The sequence below is a fragment of the Clinocottus analis genome, unplaced genomic scaffold, assembly GCF_023055335.1.
Source record: "Clinocottus analis isolate CAN_PGR_092001 unplaced genomic scaffold, fCliAna1.0.p SCAF_23, whole genome shotgun sequence".
In the NCBI taxonomy this organism is placed as follows: domain Eukaryota; kingdom Metazoa; phylum Chordata; class Actinopteri; order Perciformes; family Cottidae; genus Clinocottus; species Clinocottus analis.
Window position 1 is genome coordinate 3,699,987 of NW_027175965.1, and position 14,998 is coordinate 3,714,984.

At 41.3% G+C, this 14,998-nt stretch overlaps 3 protein-coding genes across 3 annotated transcripts; 1 reads left to right on the forward strand and 2 right to left on the reverse strand.

Moving 5' to 3' along the window:
- Positions 1–418: 418 nt before the first annotated feature.
- On the reverse strand, positions 419–7,009 carry scp2b (sterol carrier protein 2b). Its single transcript, XM_068589513.1, has 5 exons — positions 6,835–7,009; positions 6,024–6,114; positions 4,522–4,651; positions 4,181–4,260; positions 419–1,154 (listed from the first exon to the last, which is right to left on the reverse strand). The coding sequence occupies exons 1-5, from the start codon at positions 6,855–6,857 to the stop codon at positions 1,059–1,061; spliced, it is 420 nt and encodes a 139-aa protein (XP_068445614.1). The 5' UTR covers positions 6,858–7,009; the 3' UTR covers positions 419–1,058.
- A 2,556-nt stretch (positions 7,010–9,565) lies between these two features.
- LOC137793613 (carnitine O-palmitoyltransferase 2, mitochondrial-like) lies at positions 9,566–12,902 on the forward strand. Its single transcript, XM_068589882.1, has 5 exons — positions 9,566–9,961; positions 10,232–10,312; positions 10,422–10,528; positions 10,625–11,929; positions 12,077–12,902. The coding sequence occupies exons 1-5, from the start codon at positions 9,789–9,791 to the stop codon at positions 12,403–12,405; spliced, it is 1,995 nt and encodes a 664-aa protein (XP_068445983.1). The 5' UTR covers positions 9,566–9,788; the 3' UTR covers positions 12,406–12,902.
- Positions 12,903–13,146: 244 nt separating this feature from the next.
- On the reverse strand, positions 13,147–14,967 carry magoh (mago homolog, exon junction complex subunit). The gene is made up of 5 exons (XM_068589883.1): positions 14,792–14,967; positions 14,389–14,447; positions 13,902–14,012; positions 13,452–13,534; positions 13,147–13,366 (listed from the first exon to the last, which is right to left on the reverse strand). The coding sequence occupies exons 1-5, from the start codon at positions 14,880–14,882 to the stop codon at positions 13,267–13,269; spliced, it is 444 nt and encodes a 147-aa protein (XP_068445984.1). The 5' UTR covers positions 14,883–14,967; the 3' UTR covers positions 13,147–13,266.
- Positions 14,968–14,998: the final 31 nt, after the last annotated feature.

The window sequence follows — 14,998 nt, forward strand, 5'->3', positions numbered from 1 at the left end:
ACAAAAGAAGTAATTAGTGACCAAAGAAATAACACTGCTGCGAAAAAAGGGCAAGAGGCAAACCAAAGCTGCAGAGGAATCTGGGTCAGAGCTATTTGACGGATTTGTCGCTCAGCCACGCTCCTCCGTTTACAAAAGGAAAAACTACAGCGTGGCAGTCTGGAACAAGGTCGCAGCGGTGTTGGAAAAGTGCAAGGCCCTCCAAAAGGGGAACAAACTCAGGGGCCCAGTCGTGAAGCCCTCAACTTAGAAATCGGGGGCCAGCGTGTTCTGAAGTCTAAATCAATGTGCCTCTTCAGAGATAAACTACTCTGGCTGTTTTGTTTAGGTCTTTGAAATGATGAGACACACAAAGTCAAAGGCGTGTGCAAAATGTAATCACCGCTCGAGAACAGACCCAAGTCAAGACCACCCAATAGACGTTGCAGCAGACAAATTTATTTAGTAGAAATCTTTTGGACATCCATACAATGATAGTACAGCAGGAAACGACAACTCCCTCTGTTAAAACGTTGGGCGGCCAAAGTGAAAAACATTTCTATGTTGTTGGCAAAAATGTCTAAAAACTTCAGAGCAAACAGAGTCTGAGACGAGGAGGCACTTAGAAGGTTGTGTCCATGATTTCCGAAAATGACAATCAATCTGCTCTCCTCAAAGCATTTCCAGACACAATACACTCAGAGAAAGATTTATTTTGCAACAGACAATTGAGTAAGTTATGTTCATGTCCAGAAAACTGGACATGAACTGAATTAGTGTCTAGAAGTAGGGAGCATCTCTCTCTCTCTTTCTAGTGTACTAACAGAATATTAGGAGGTACTTGATTAGAGGATTCATTGTTAGTCCATCTAACTTCTTCGCCAGCTATATTGGCAGGGCTGCTGACTAACCCCCTGGTCGGTCAGTGATGTCGGTAGTGGGAGAAAGTGGTTCGCTCCAGTGACGATAAGCTTCACAGACCTTTAACACCGATCTGAAACCAGACTTGTTGTTAAATTCTTTGTGGTTAACTCGGTTCGGTTCCAAAGTGCAGTTACAAGCTCGCTTCGATGTCTCTTCTACAGCTTGGCTTTTCCCGGCTGCAGCTGCAGGCTCTGAAGCTTCATGGCCAGTCCCATGTTTCCTGTGATCTTCAGCTTGCCCTGGAAAAATGCCTAAAAGTCAGAGAGGGGGAAAGAAAAAAAGAAGAAAAAAAAAAACGTCAGCCAGACGGTTCTGGATCCGATGCGCGGTTTGGTCTGTATTGGGACTACATGCTGCTAGTTTTAAGAGTTACCGTGGGAGATTAACTCAACCCAGGGAAAGTGGGGCAGCGGCAACAAACAGCTTATGAAATGTCAGGAAACTGCATGGCACACAGGGTGGGTAGAGTAAGAGGGAAATCATGTTAGTGGACTGGAGTGCAGGAGGTAATAAATCGACTCTTAGATTCTGAGAATATTTGATTCTCAGAAGGAAGATATTTTTGTGCGAATGGAAGAGCTGAAAGTTTTTATTTTGCTTTTGTATTTTGCTTTTGCTAAAACGTCACGCATCAAAGGTCAACCGGTCAAAATGACGAGGGATAAAGTGGCAGAGAAACAGTGTTCTTGGGGCAGGTGAAGCTGTTCCTTCATAACTAGAACATAGTGCTGTGACAGGGACTCCTGATGCATGTAATTACGGTAAATGGCTGTGGAGTTGCTGGCAGAGGGGGTGCGTCGTCATGTCACTCTTCCAGTAAGAATAACCTTGGTGGGCCTCATGACTCACTGCTGTTGAGCAGAACAATTCAAAGTTGGAAAACACAGCATGGAGATCAGAAGCGATGCGACTTAGGAGATGAGGTTCCTTACGGAAAAGAGGTGTATATGCAATAACTGCCTAAAACAGAAATGGAGATAGATTACCAATTACAAGAATGTTTCTCACTCCTGTTAAAATCATAACATTGATGCTCACTGTACAATTTCTGTGTGTGTGAGTGGTTTTTTTTAGGCAACATTATAATAGTGCATTTGCTGGAGACTACTTTCAGCTGCAGATTCACACACAGTGAAACAGAAGTGAGAGCATCAGAGGACTGTTGGCTTTGCCCCAACTGTTTCTATCTTTCTAACTGACTGTGTCACAAGAGCGTCCGGCCTCTCTCCATGTTGCCCAAGCTCACTGGTTGAAAAGAGGCAAAGTTGCCTTGGAGTGATTTTGATCTCAGCCACGTTGCATTTTGTTTTTGCCCAGTGATCTCCAAAACACGCCTTGGAAGAGGAAGAGCTTGAAAACGTTGCTGGGGAAAGGGACGTCCAGAACACCCTTCTAAGCCCGCTACCTTTGTGACCCGACACCAGATAAACAGAAGCAAATGAATGGATGGATATGTCGGCCATATTGCCCAGATAAATGTTTTGTTGCCGCATTTCATTGTGCAACCCTTTGTTGCATAAAGACAATACTTTCTTTTGTTTGTTTTTGTTTGATTATATGACAGCTGTGGCTCAGCTACTCGCCAAATGTCTCATTTGATTTGATTATATTATTTTGTAGAATGTGCAGGAGTGGGATTTGACGTAACAATACTTTGTTCGGATTTTGTTACGTATATTTGTGACATGAAGAGATAAACGGACAATGAAAAAAAGGGCAACGTATTTTTATCTTTAATATTATTGTGCGTATGTGGGATTGAGTCTAAATAAATTGCTGTGTATTTTTTAAGACGGATGGAGCTCTCTGGCACAGAAGAATAGGATGGATCAGGTTTTAAGTAATACTAGTTAGGAGGATCAATTCATTGGTGCCTTTAGTCTTTTCATGGGATTTGCTGAGCGCCTTGCCCTTTAAAGCACTGTTTCTACTCACATATTAGAGAATATCTCGTGCTGAAAGAGAACTTTCAGTTACTTTTTGCACACAGATCCCGTATTTCAAAGCATGAAACCAATCTCATTTAATGGTGAGGGATCTCCCCTGTTTAGGCTGCATGCAGCAAATCTGTCTAGTGTTTTCACCCCACACAGCCTCTGGTCTGAGGGTGGTAAATTGGCACAATCAGCCATTAATGACACAGAACACGGTTTCCTTTTCAATTCAGCCCAGGCGCAACTACATAACCTGTCAGTACTACATCCAACTGGAGAAACAACCTGTTGATTCGATGGCATGCATCTCAAAACTGTTTTTTTTTACCTGTGACACTGACGTTTTCATGCTTTTTTTTCCATTTCCACCCAGTCAGATAAAAAACACACAAAATGTGTATGAACCATCTCTCCCGGTTAGAGATTAAATCACCCTTTATTTCTTCAGTTTTGTGGTGAGGGTGATTTTTAGATGGCAGTTCCTGCATCGCTTTGAGCAAAATGGTCGACAAAAGAAGACTGCAGTGATGCAACGGAGATGAGATCAGACTTGGGTGTGAATCATCAGCATTGGAAATACAAACAAATATATCCAAGCTTTCTTCTAATGCTTACCCGAATGCGTAGAAGCTTTGATCATTGCCATAGAATTCAACTTCCAAATGAGTATTTGAATGCATCGGTTTAGTTTCCCCCCCTAATACACATATCTGCCAAAATTCACAAATGGCACATGAAATAAGGAATACTAATCCCACGCAAGCTCAACTATCAAAAGGAGGTGTTCTGACAGCACTGCTTGTTGAGTGTAGCGGTGGTTCTGTTCTGGGCATCAAAATGCAATGACAGGCTCAACAAAGCCAGCTTTTAAATCATATATTTGCATACATTTTATTTATCTATATGAGCAAATCAAAATTCGTATGGGTTGTCACTGTATTTCATTTGATGTAATTATTAGAAACGTTTTTTCGTTTCAATAAAAAGGAAAATCATTGTAGTCCAATGTTGTGCTCATCTCTCATTAGACTATAATAGCAAAGGGCAATAAAAGTAAATATTTTCCTCGCCAGTTTTAAAAAAGCTTGACAGTTTTTGATTCTGTCGACTCCACACCTGCCTGGGCTCAGGCACAATGGCCGCAGCGGGATGCTACACAACAGCAGCAGGAGTTTTTACCTGTACAACTTGCCATGAGGACACTAGTCTCTTCCAAAATGTAGTTTTTTAGTGCAAGTACGGATCCAGTAAAAGGATAAACTTGTGCCGCCTCTGAAACAGAATCACCATCCACACCACATGGACACAAGTTCGCCTCAACTACACAGAGGTTGAATACTCACAGTCTGTGGGTTCATCTTCCCTGTCATCATGGCCAACAAGTCTGTATCCGAAATGGAAATAGTGCAGTCGGCTTTCTTAGCTGCAAGGCAGAGACACGCACGGCTCAGTCAAAAACAGGAATATGCATCGTATAGATATCTATTCAGTCACTTGCAGGTATTGTTGAGGCAAAAACATATGTAAACATCTAATAAATGATACACAGATTGAGCAGAAAAATATCATGCGCAGACCTTGAACTTTAAACCTCCACCCACAGTTGAATATTAACATGAGTATATATGTCTATAGTGTTCCCACTGTTATATCACAGACATAAGAAAGACCTGATAACGTTTACCTGCGTCATTGTGAACGCAGCCTTTGCCGTTCTTCACGTCCACAAACCAAATTGCCTCCTGTCCATTTGGGCCGTCCTTTACTTTGAAGGCAAACACTCCCCCGATCTTTTTCACAAACTGCTCCCCTTCCTGTTTAAAGTACACAGAACTTTAACACACAGTAAACCCCAAAGCATCTGTATTGCATGTAAACTAAGTATTCACTATCTTTATGTATTATACGCTCATTGTCAAGCAGGTCATTAAATATTCCTTCCATCCTTTCATATGTGACACTATACAGTATGTGTTCCAGGACAATTTCTATGAAAAACATTTCAAATTGTTTCAGTTATTGGTCTGTATATCTGTGTATGAATGCATAGGACCATGTTTATGGAAAATGTACAGAATGTGACCCCCCCCCCCACAAAATCTCTCTCTCTCTCTCTCTCTCTCTCTCTCTCTCCAATGAAGAGTCTAAGAAAACATGGATGTTAAATTGTAAATTAACAAATTAAAATGGCTCTGCCATTCTTTATCAGGAAGGAAAATGCAACAAAGATGCTGACCTGAAGGATACACAATTTGTTTTTTGAGAAACACTTAATAAATTAGAAAACACACAGCTGGATATATACCAAATGGTAGGGAATATTACTCTAAATCTGCCTAAACAAGAGAAAAATCCACTCCCTTCTAAACATTTAACTAATATATAAAAACAAAAGTGGGACAACAGATTCTCTCACTAAATTTAAGCTCAGCATCTAAAAACTTCCATCTGTTTGTCTGATCAGTCCCTGAGATATTACACTAAGCCGTGCCTCTAAGTATCCCGCCTGCTCCGCTCTCGCCAATTTCTCATTGATGACAAATCCCATTCATTACAAAGACAGCGCTGCCGGCGAGCTCGAGATGAATCTGGTGTGATTGAGGTCATCCAGAGGTGACTGCTTCAAAACACTGACTTTTGGAGGAAACCATTTGTCTGATGGATTCAAAATGAAATGGCAGTTTAGGAAGTGATTTAAAATGTGCCACCATGGGGCTTATGGGCCCTGCAGGAGTACAGCACTGACTGCACGTCTGTCTGTCCTGGGAGAGGGTTCGCTCCGTTGTTTATTTTCATTTATCCCCTATTAAAGTTGTTTTGTTCTTATCCGAATCGAAGGTCTAAGGACAGAGGGTGTCGTATGCGGTCCAGCATGTAAATCCCATTGAGGCAAATTTGTAATTTGTGATATTGGGCTGTATAAATTACATTACATTTGACTTAATTAATTTAATAAACAAAATTAACTTGTCTTAGATACACTGAATATGTTTAGATGGATTGATAAATGTGTATGCAAATCTAAAAGGTGCAACAAATTACTTAAAACAAAACTATTGAGCCTCCTTTTTAATGAACACTGAAAAGAAAGGCAAAGAGAATACGTAGCCCTCACAGGTGATAACAGTATAAGGTCCTAGGTCTGAGATGAACAGCATTGCCAGCAATTGTAAGTCATGTAGTCACCTCCTGGAGCTTCTTGTTGATCTCCTGGAACACAGTATGGGCCTTGAACCCCTCCAGTCCGTCACTAGCACTGGTGTCAATGGCTATAATCCTAGACGGGGGAAAGCAAAGTTATGAGATTGAGCCGGTACAGTGAACAATAACAAATAAAAAGGTGATGAAAGCACAGTAACATAACATCATATGTTACAGACGACAAAACAACCATTGATCAAACCTTACTTTGAATGCTTTTGTATATGTTGTATATATTATACACAATTGCCATTGGATCTCAGTAACCTTAAAGTCATGTGTTCAACCATGTCAAAATCCAGATCATAACACGTAAACACCACCCTCCTGTTAAATACTTTGACGGGACTCAACAAAAACACACAAATTTCACCCAATTAACAAAAAAAAAAAAAAAAAAGGTGCACCAGAGATCGCAGCCTCCACTGCCTGGTTCACAGTCGGTTAAATCCAGGATGTCACCATCTTCCTTCTCGCTCGTTGAGCTAACACTGCACAGCACGGACAGCTTGAGACCAGGTAACGTAACTAGTGGCACAATAATGCACCTGCAGTTACGTCACCTGGCTAGCATGTTGTAACCACATCAGCTAAAGCCTCACAGTCACGTATAAGAGACCCAGAGTTAAGGGACCTCGACGTACGTTAACGTAGCCATGGAGACGTTAGCTGTCTGATTGACATTTAGCGTTAATTGTCCACGAAGTTGATACAACGGGGTGACCTCGGTGTTCCATTCAAATCCGCGTCACTCGACGTGTCTCGGTAAAAACCATTCACCGTGCCGCCCTCTTACCTGCGTGTCTTTGTTTCGTGCATGTTGCTGTGACGGTAACGCTCGGGTAACTTTGTCAGGGGGTTTGTCGCAGGTCTAACAGAGCAAACTGAAGTGAGGCTAGTCAAAAGCTAGCTTGTACTTTGGCTGCTGCGAACTAAACTTCCTTGTTTCTTCTCTCTGTCATTGATCTTCAGACTCGACGTGTCGATGCCAGATAACACAGAGGAGTCACGAACAGTCCCACTTATATGTCAACTCGAAAATCATTATGTTGTACATGCTACACTGTTACATCTGCCACTAATATATATATATATATATATATATATATATATATATATATATATATATATATATATATATATATATATATATATATATATATCTGTTTTCAAAATCAATGCGGACACCTTTGAAACCTTTTTGTGAGTTTAATCCACCAAAAGATAACTAAACACCACAGTCCTGAAAATTTCTTTGAGTTGGTGCAGTTCAATGTTGTTCCAACAAAAAGGCCATAAGAACAGTAATTGCATGCATTGCCTGTCATATGTGTTTCTAATTACACAATCAATTTGTGCATACAATAAAAAAGGGACACCAATTTTTTAATTAATTGCCTTTTTCAATGTATATTTTGTGTTCTCTGCGGTTACCCCTCTGGCATGTTGGTTTAAATGTACCTTTTCGTTTCTTAACAAGAATTTAGGAAAATGTAAGTGTGCAATTGCTGAATAAAGAATTAAAAAATAAATAAACTAAAGTTGATGCAGTTCCAATCAATCCTAACCATATCCATATGCACTGAAATGCATAACCCCATAATTTAACAGACAAATGTTGATGTGGATTACATAACTGAAGTATAGGTTTTAAGAGTCTGTAGAAAAATTAAGCGTACATTCAACAGTTGTATTGAACGATTTAACACTCACAGACAGTTAGTTCCTAAAGGCAGGAGAGGTACTGATTTAATTTCTGTGCTCATTTCAGAGCCACATCGTTGAATCTGAGTAAACATTTAAGTGAAAATTAAGCAAATAATATTCCTATGCACCCTAGTGTATAAGCTATATTGTTTACAGTTATGCAGATTTTCTAATGGAGCTGTTCAAAACGTTTTAAGTAGAAATGGGGGAGGAGATTTATTCAGTTTTGGACAGCTGTCCCGGCTTCCATAGTTTCAATTTAGCAAAAGCAGTGATGCTGTCCCAAGCATGTCACATACATCTTGCATTAGAGTTGAATAATCAATGCAAAAAACGTGTAACTCTTGTAACTTAGAAGAGTGTTCCTATAATGTTCTATGGATCCAGTATTAAATTATACAGACTAATAAAATGTGATGAGGCAAGCATCTTCATTAAGAGGTGCAAACTGCTGGATGTGATCCAATCAGACAGCCGGATGTCGACAATTTAAATGTGCTGATTTGTGTTGTCTGCAAAGGCTATGCAAAGAGGGTATAGGTCTGAAAATGGCACTGCATTCAATGGACACAGCATGAGTGGAGGCCGACAACCAAACAAATCTCACCAGTTCTGCACCTAACTCGCTCACTCTCCCGCACAACACAAGAAGCCAGGCGTTGCTGGCCTGTTCTTTTTCTGTCTGGGCTTCTTTCTCCTAGTCCTAGTGTGCGTGTGTGTGTGTGTGTGTGTGTGTGTGTGTGTGTGTGTGTGTGTGTGTGTGTGTGTGTGTGTGTGTGTGGGAGGAAGAGAGGGGGGGACTATAGAGCTTAGTGATCTTAAATTACAAATCAGGAAAGCACTGCACTCTGCTGGCCACAAGACTACTAAGTAATATATTGGAAATGGATGGTTCACAGCAAGTGAATTTTTCAAATGTTAAGCTTTTAAATGGTGAATGTGCTTTTTAAATGTCATACTGTATGTCTGATTTTTACATGTGATGCATTTACATTGAATGGACTATTGGTTACTGCCTAAACTCAAAGAGTTATATAATCATCACCAAATTTATACTGTTCATGCCTGGATGGATGAAATAGCTCTCCTGTGCCCACTACCTACCCTGGTAATGTTGACATCCTTTTGAGTTTGGTATAGATCCCTCCATTTATCATCTCAGTCCAACAGCTCTTGCCCCTTTTGGTTTACTACTTAGTCTACTACTCTACTTACTATCTCCTAATTTTGACTTAACTATCTTATAATGTCGACTTAGTATCTTATACTTATGACTTAGCAGCTCATCATTATGACTTAGCATCTCATAATTATGAGACAGATCTTCATTTTCTTATTACAGTGGCAGGAAGAGGCATCTATCACCTACAGTGTATCTTGAAGGCTAAGACTGTAAAGTTAGGGCCGAGTCTGAGTATATCAGCACCATATCTGTTGTTTTCCACCCATCTGAGTGGAACCAACTCTCTACTTTATAAACCTAAATTATTGGATCTTCTATTGTTGAATCAAATTACTTTTGATTCTCGGGCCCAGTGACCAGCGCTTTAGGTCTCTAAGCTCGGGTCCAGCCTTCTCAGTCAGAGGAAGGACGATAACGCTGGAAATGGCGATAAGTGCAACTCAAAAGTTGTAAACCCGCTGTTTGGCCACTTTATAAAATTAGCCTCAAAGCCAGACACCTTCCTGCCGTTCGGCTATAACTTATTGATTATAGGTCTCGAGCTGTCACCTTCAAACGGTTCAGCTTCTGCTCTACTGCGCATGTGGTTACAGCCTACCCGGTAAGCAATCGTAGAAGAAGTCACGTGACCGTTTTGGCTAGCTAAGCTTCCGGGTTTGTCTATTCAGTTTGTATTTGTTTATTTCTAATCTAATCAACCTTTTATTATACTCGTCAGCTTATGCTGGTTGCTACAGTTGTCTAGGTGAGCTGTGACGCGGATGTCTCTTTAGTTGTTTCTTTTGTCCGTTGGCTTCAGCCGGTGTGATTTACGTTACGTCGTCAATAACCCAAGAGGCATTCAGTCTGCTAACAGCACCATGGCCAGTCCGCTTCCAATACAATGTGTTGCCTCTCTGAGGAAATCCGGGATTTATTTAAGAACTGCTGCTCTGAGCATCAACACGAGACACTACAGCAGCAAGAAGGAGTCAATCGAGTATTTGAATCAAAGTGTTGTGCCATCGATGCATTATCAGAAGAGTTTACCCAGGTAAGAAAACCCATGTCATATTTATCAGACGGATTTTTAACATTACTCTAACAACATATTGGTTCTAGTTTAAATCCGAACTACCTTGGAAATGGCAGATGGATGTAGCAAGGTGTTCAAAGTGCATACTGAATGTAGGTGAAAGTGCACACTTGATTTGAGGTCGATGACCACTAGGGGGCCGTGGCATGACATCTACCGACATCTCATATTCACTGAACCGAAGAGGATACATTTGGTCACTCGTTTTTTTGTTTTTTTTATGATCAGACTTCCCATACCAAAGCTGGATGATACTGTCAGGAAGTATCTAGCTGCCCAGAGGCCTCTGTTGGATGATGACCAGTTCAAGTAAGTTTTCAGAGAGGAAAGTGAACCTTTTTTATTAAGATTTGAAATGTACTGCTCAATACTAACTACACAAATCGTGCATGCAACAATCTAAACTCTGAATCCTCAGAACAACAGAGAAAATTGCACATGATTTCCAAAACGGTGAGGGGAAACAGCTGCATGAGGAACTGGTTGCTCAGGACAAAAACAATAAACACACAAGCTACATCTCAGGTGAGTGTGTCATTCTGACACTCACTACCCTAATATTGAGCATCTCAAATGCATACAATCAATAATGAATTTGTTATATCATTAATTTTTTCTCAGGGCCATGGTTTGACATGTATTTGTCGGCTCGTGACTCTGTGGTGCTGAACTTCAACCCCTTCATGTCCTTCAATCCTGACCCTAAGGCCGAGTACAATGACCAGCTAGTGCGGGCGACCAATGTAGTGTGTTCAGCTGTGCGCTTCATGAAAACACTGCGAGCTGGATTACTAGAGCCAGAGGTTTTTCACCTCAACCCTGCAAAGAGCAACACAGACGGTTTCAAAAGGTTCATCCGCTGGGTCCCGTCTTCACTTGCTTGGTATGGAGCTTACATGGTGAATGCTTACCCCCTGGACATGTCGCAGTACTTTCGCCTGTTCAATTCAACTCGCATCCCCAAGAAGGGGAGAGATGAGCTCTTCACCGACGAGAAAGCGCGACATCTCCTCGTTATGAGGAAAGGCAACATGTATGTGTTTGACATTGTAGACAAGGATGGGAATTTGGTGAAGCCTGCAGAGATTCAGTCCCACTTGAAATACATATTGTCCGACCCAACGCCAGCAGCTGCCTTTCCTCTCGGGGTCCTGACCAGTGAAAACAGGGATGTGTGGGCCGGGCTGAGGGACAAACTGATAGCTGCTGGAAATGCAGAGGATTTACGGAGTGTTGACAGCGCTCTTTTCTGTCTCAGCCTGGATGATGAAAGCATGAGGGACCACATCCACATCTCCCACAACATGCTGCATGGCGACGGCTGCAACCGCTGGTTTGACAAGTCCTTCACAGTCATTCTGACCAAAGATGGACAGGCAGCTATCAATTTTGAGCACTCCTGGGGTGACGGCGTAGCTGTACTTCGAGTTCAAAATGAGATCTTCAAAGATACAACTGAACAGCCGCTGGTAAACCCGGGCTCTGCTGCTGCTGCTGTGGATTCAGCCTCTGCTGTGCGCAGACTGAAGTTCAACCTGGACAGCGAGCTGGAGAATGGCATCAGAAGAGCCAAAGAGAACTTTGACTCAACTGTATCAACACTCACCATTGATGCCATGGAGTTTAAGAAAGGTGGCAAGACACAGTTAAAGAAGAGCAAGATAAGTCCAGATGCTGTAGCCCAGCTGGCTTTTCAGATGGGTTTCCTGAGGCAGTATGGACAGACAGTAGCCACATATGAGTCCTGTAGCACTGCAGCGTTCAGGCATGGCCGCACAGAAACCATCCGACCAGCCACCATACACACAAAACGATGTTCACACGCCTTCGTTCTCCAGCCAGGACAACACAGTGTGGAGCAACTACAGGCCATGCTGAGTGAATGCTCTAATTATCATGGGCAGCTCACCAAAGAAGCAGCTATGGGTGTGTATCAGACATTTCTACATGTATTCAAAGGTTTAGAACTTGTGTAATATTCAACTAATATCTTATGTTGACTGGGTTGCACTTTATGTGCACAAAATAATCTATGATTGAACTTCTGTGCCAACCACTTTTTTCTCTCACTAGGACAAGGTTTTGACCGTCACCTGTTTGCCCTGCGATACCTGGCCAATTCAAAGAGCAAGCCTCTGCACAGCCTTTACACAGACCCAGCTTACGCTGCCATCAACCACAACATCCTTTCCACCAGCACTCTCAGCAGTCCAGCTGTGAATCTTGGTGGCTTTGCCCCGGTGGTACCTGACGGCTTTGGAGTTGGCTATGGTGTCCATGACGACTGGATCGGCTGCAATGTGTCCAGCTACCCGACTCGCAACGTCCATGAATTCCTGCAGTGTGTCCACAAGTCCTTAGAGGACATTTTCACTGTTCTGGAAGGAAAGCCAATCGGCTAAGAAACACAAGTCATTAATCATTAGTCATTAAAACACTTAGATTTATTGAGGTAATTGGGACTTTTAATGTGTTCTTTGAAGAGGTTCTTTTAACCTTTGACTTTGGACACAAGCCAGGAGATTTATTGTAGAATTAAAAAAAACGAATTAAACTTAAAATACTGGAAAAATTAACTTTCCACTGAAACAGATTTAATCAAGTGGCTTTGAAAGACTTCATTCTGTTAAATCAGAAGTTTACTTTAGCCTGATTTAAATCATTAGCTGAGATTTAGTTTGAGGATTACATGAAACAGCGACAGGTGACAAGATTCAGAGTGCTGGTAATATTATTTATGCAGCAGGGCTTTGCAGATGAACTGCTCTGCAATACAGATTACGACATCAGCTTTTGTGCCTTTTTCAATGTTAATTTAACAGAGCAGTTGCTGATTGTCACTGTAATTATTCCTTATTGATCTGTTTGAATGTATTTGGAAATAAAAATGTAACTATTAGCTCCATCATTTCACGAATGTTTGTTGTCCTTGTGAGTACGGAAATGCACTGAACACGTGCAAACAAGCGCAAACAGCTGCTAACTGCAAATTATTACATTACATTTTATTTAGCACTTACAATAAGTGCATTTAACCACGATTACAAACTCGCAACAAGAACAGTCTCAAAAGGTTAAGCTATGGTGTTGATAACTGCAAAGGACACTTGCCATGAAATATCACAAGTAGCTTAGACAAGTAGTACATTTTCTCTCACCCTTTATTTAAAATAAAAAACGTTCCACTCAAAGCAAATGTACAAATGCAGTAGTACAACAACAGACACATTATCTAAATCAATTAAAACGAGCAAAATCCACATTTAGATAGGCTTGATCTTGAAGTGTAGGCCGATGAGACTGAATACAAGACATTTCAGATCTTGCACCAGGTAATAGAAGACACGAAGACCTTCAGGGTCCCTGGAACACAATGCAAATTCAAAAATTAAGCCCTTTTGTCAAATATACAGCTTCTACTTTCCACACAACTGGACAAATTACTCACTTTGACTGGTTGACGTCAATCAAGGAGCCAATTTTGGAAGTTGTGAATGAAATGTGCTCGTCCCCAATGACAATCTCCAGTTCCTGTAAAAAGAAGGGCAAAGACAGGCAAATGATTTGTAAGGCTTTAATTACATTTCCGGTAAAATCCATCGTTCCAGAGTTCATTTACAGTGCCAGTGTAGACAACATCTGTGACTGAGCATGTTGGGGGGAAAAAAACAATTGACTGATTGATAAAATATCAAAAGGTGGCCTCTTCTCGCTTTAAAAAGTTGTGACCTCATTTAAGAGAAATATCTGGTGATAACAAAAAAAAAACGTTTCTATTGAGGTCGAAAAATCTGACGGGTCCCAGAATGCATTGTTAAAAAAATACACAAATACAAAACTGGAGAGAACATGGCTAAACATGCAAAAATAGTCATTGATGATGAATTAAGTCACAAACCTGTCTGCCAACTCTGTCGGGAGGTGGCCACAGAGCATCATCTTCCTTGGTGATCTCACTGTCGTCAATGATTCTCTTCAGCTCCTCCATCACACTTTTGTGTACGTATGCCTGGGTACACAAAGCAAAGATGGACAGAGGGTTGTCAATGCGTGGAGTTGGGCCGTACATTTATAAACACAGATATTATGATGCGAGAAGATATTACATGTACGTCTGAGGTACTGATTATTTTCATATGCAAATCTGAAATGTTATATTTGGACTGAAAAGCAATCTGCTTTGGTGACCATCAATGTCAAGCCTCTTAATAAATGGGCACAACACCCGCCCTCTTAAGTTACAGAAATCTTACAATTCAGTCGAAGGCGTGTTTTTTATGTTGACGACGCCATTGCACGGTGTCAATGGACAACAACGAAAGAAACCCAAACATGGACCGCAAATGACTCTGTTTTGAGTAACTTGTTTATAAACACAAACTTACCTCTTTCCTGATCATGACGTCATTCTTGTAGTTGCTGTTATTCGCGTATCTCAGTTTACCTGCAAGAAAGACGTTCAATTAACAGTTAGAAAAAAGGTGAACCAATTCAAACAAAACTCTTTTTTTTAACCATCCCTCCAGGCCACATGGCGCTCAAACGCTCAGCGGATACATTATATACAAATAGTATTACATTCGTAATACATATGCGTTGCAATATTACTTTAGGCTAGACGATAACTATTTGCCTTCAAGTTACACAATACAGGGAAAACGAAAAATGTTCCATTTAGGGCTCGCAGCTCGTCTCGAGCAGGCTGCGGCCTACACATTACCGGGTCGGACATTAGCTTACACGCAGCTAGCGCGTTCGCATTACCGTTTACCGCCAAACTTTACTTACCGTCGGGTCTGAATTCAAATTCCAGAAACTCGTGTCCAAACTTTCCTTTGTGCCCGACATAATATCTTAAATAGAAGTCACTTGTGGACATCTTGACTCTCTAGAAAGTACTCTCCTGAGAAAAGTCCGCGGAACAAAACTCAAATAGCAAGAAGCCCTGTGCTTCGCAACCCACGTACGCATGCGTAGAAGAACAAGGGTTGTTCA

Bases quoted from the DNA above. Each gene is read 5' to 3' on its own strand.
- scp2b (XM_068589513.1), bottom strand. From the start codon at position 6,857: ATGCACGAAACAAAGACACGCAG. The intron at 4,652-6,023 runs GTGACTACATGA...TACTTTAAACAG, and splicing joins TCAACAAGAAGCTCCAGGAG to GAAGGGGAGCAGTTTGTGAA. The intron at 1,155-4,180 runs GTGAGTATTCAA...TCTGACTTTTAG, and splicing joins GGAAGATGAACCCACAGACT to GCATTTTTCCAGGGCAAGCT.
- LOC137793613 (XM_068589882.1), top strand. From the start codon at position 9,789: ATGGCCAGTCCGCTTCCAATACAATGTGTTGCCTCTCTGAGGAAATCC. The intron at 9,962-10,231 runs GTAAGAAAACCC...TTTTATGATCAG, and splicing joins TATCAGAAGAGTTTACCCAG to ACTTCCCATACCAAAGCTGG. The intron at 10,313-10,421 runs GTAAGTTTTCAG...CTGAATCCTCAG, and splicing joins TTGGATGATGACCAGTTCAA to AACAACAGAGAAAATTGCAC.
- magoh (XM_068589883.1), bottom strand. From the start codon at position 14,882: ATGTCCACAAGTGACTTCTATTTAAGATATTATGTCGGGCACAAAGGA. The intron at 14,013-14,388 runs GTAAGTTTGTGT...TTGTGTACCCAG, and splicing joins ACGTCATGATCAGGAAAGAG to GCATACGTACACAAAAGTGT. The intron at 13,367-13,451 runs GTGAGTAATTTG...ATTGTGTTCCAG, and splicing joins ATTGACGTCAACCAGTCAAA to GGACCCTGAAGGTCTTCGTG.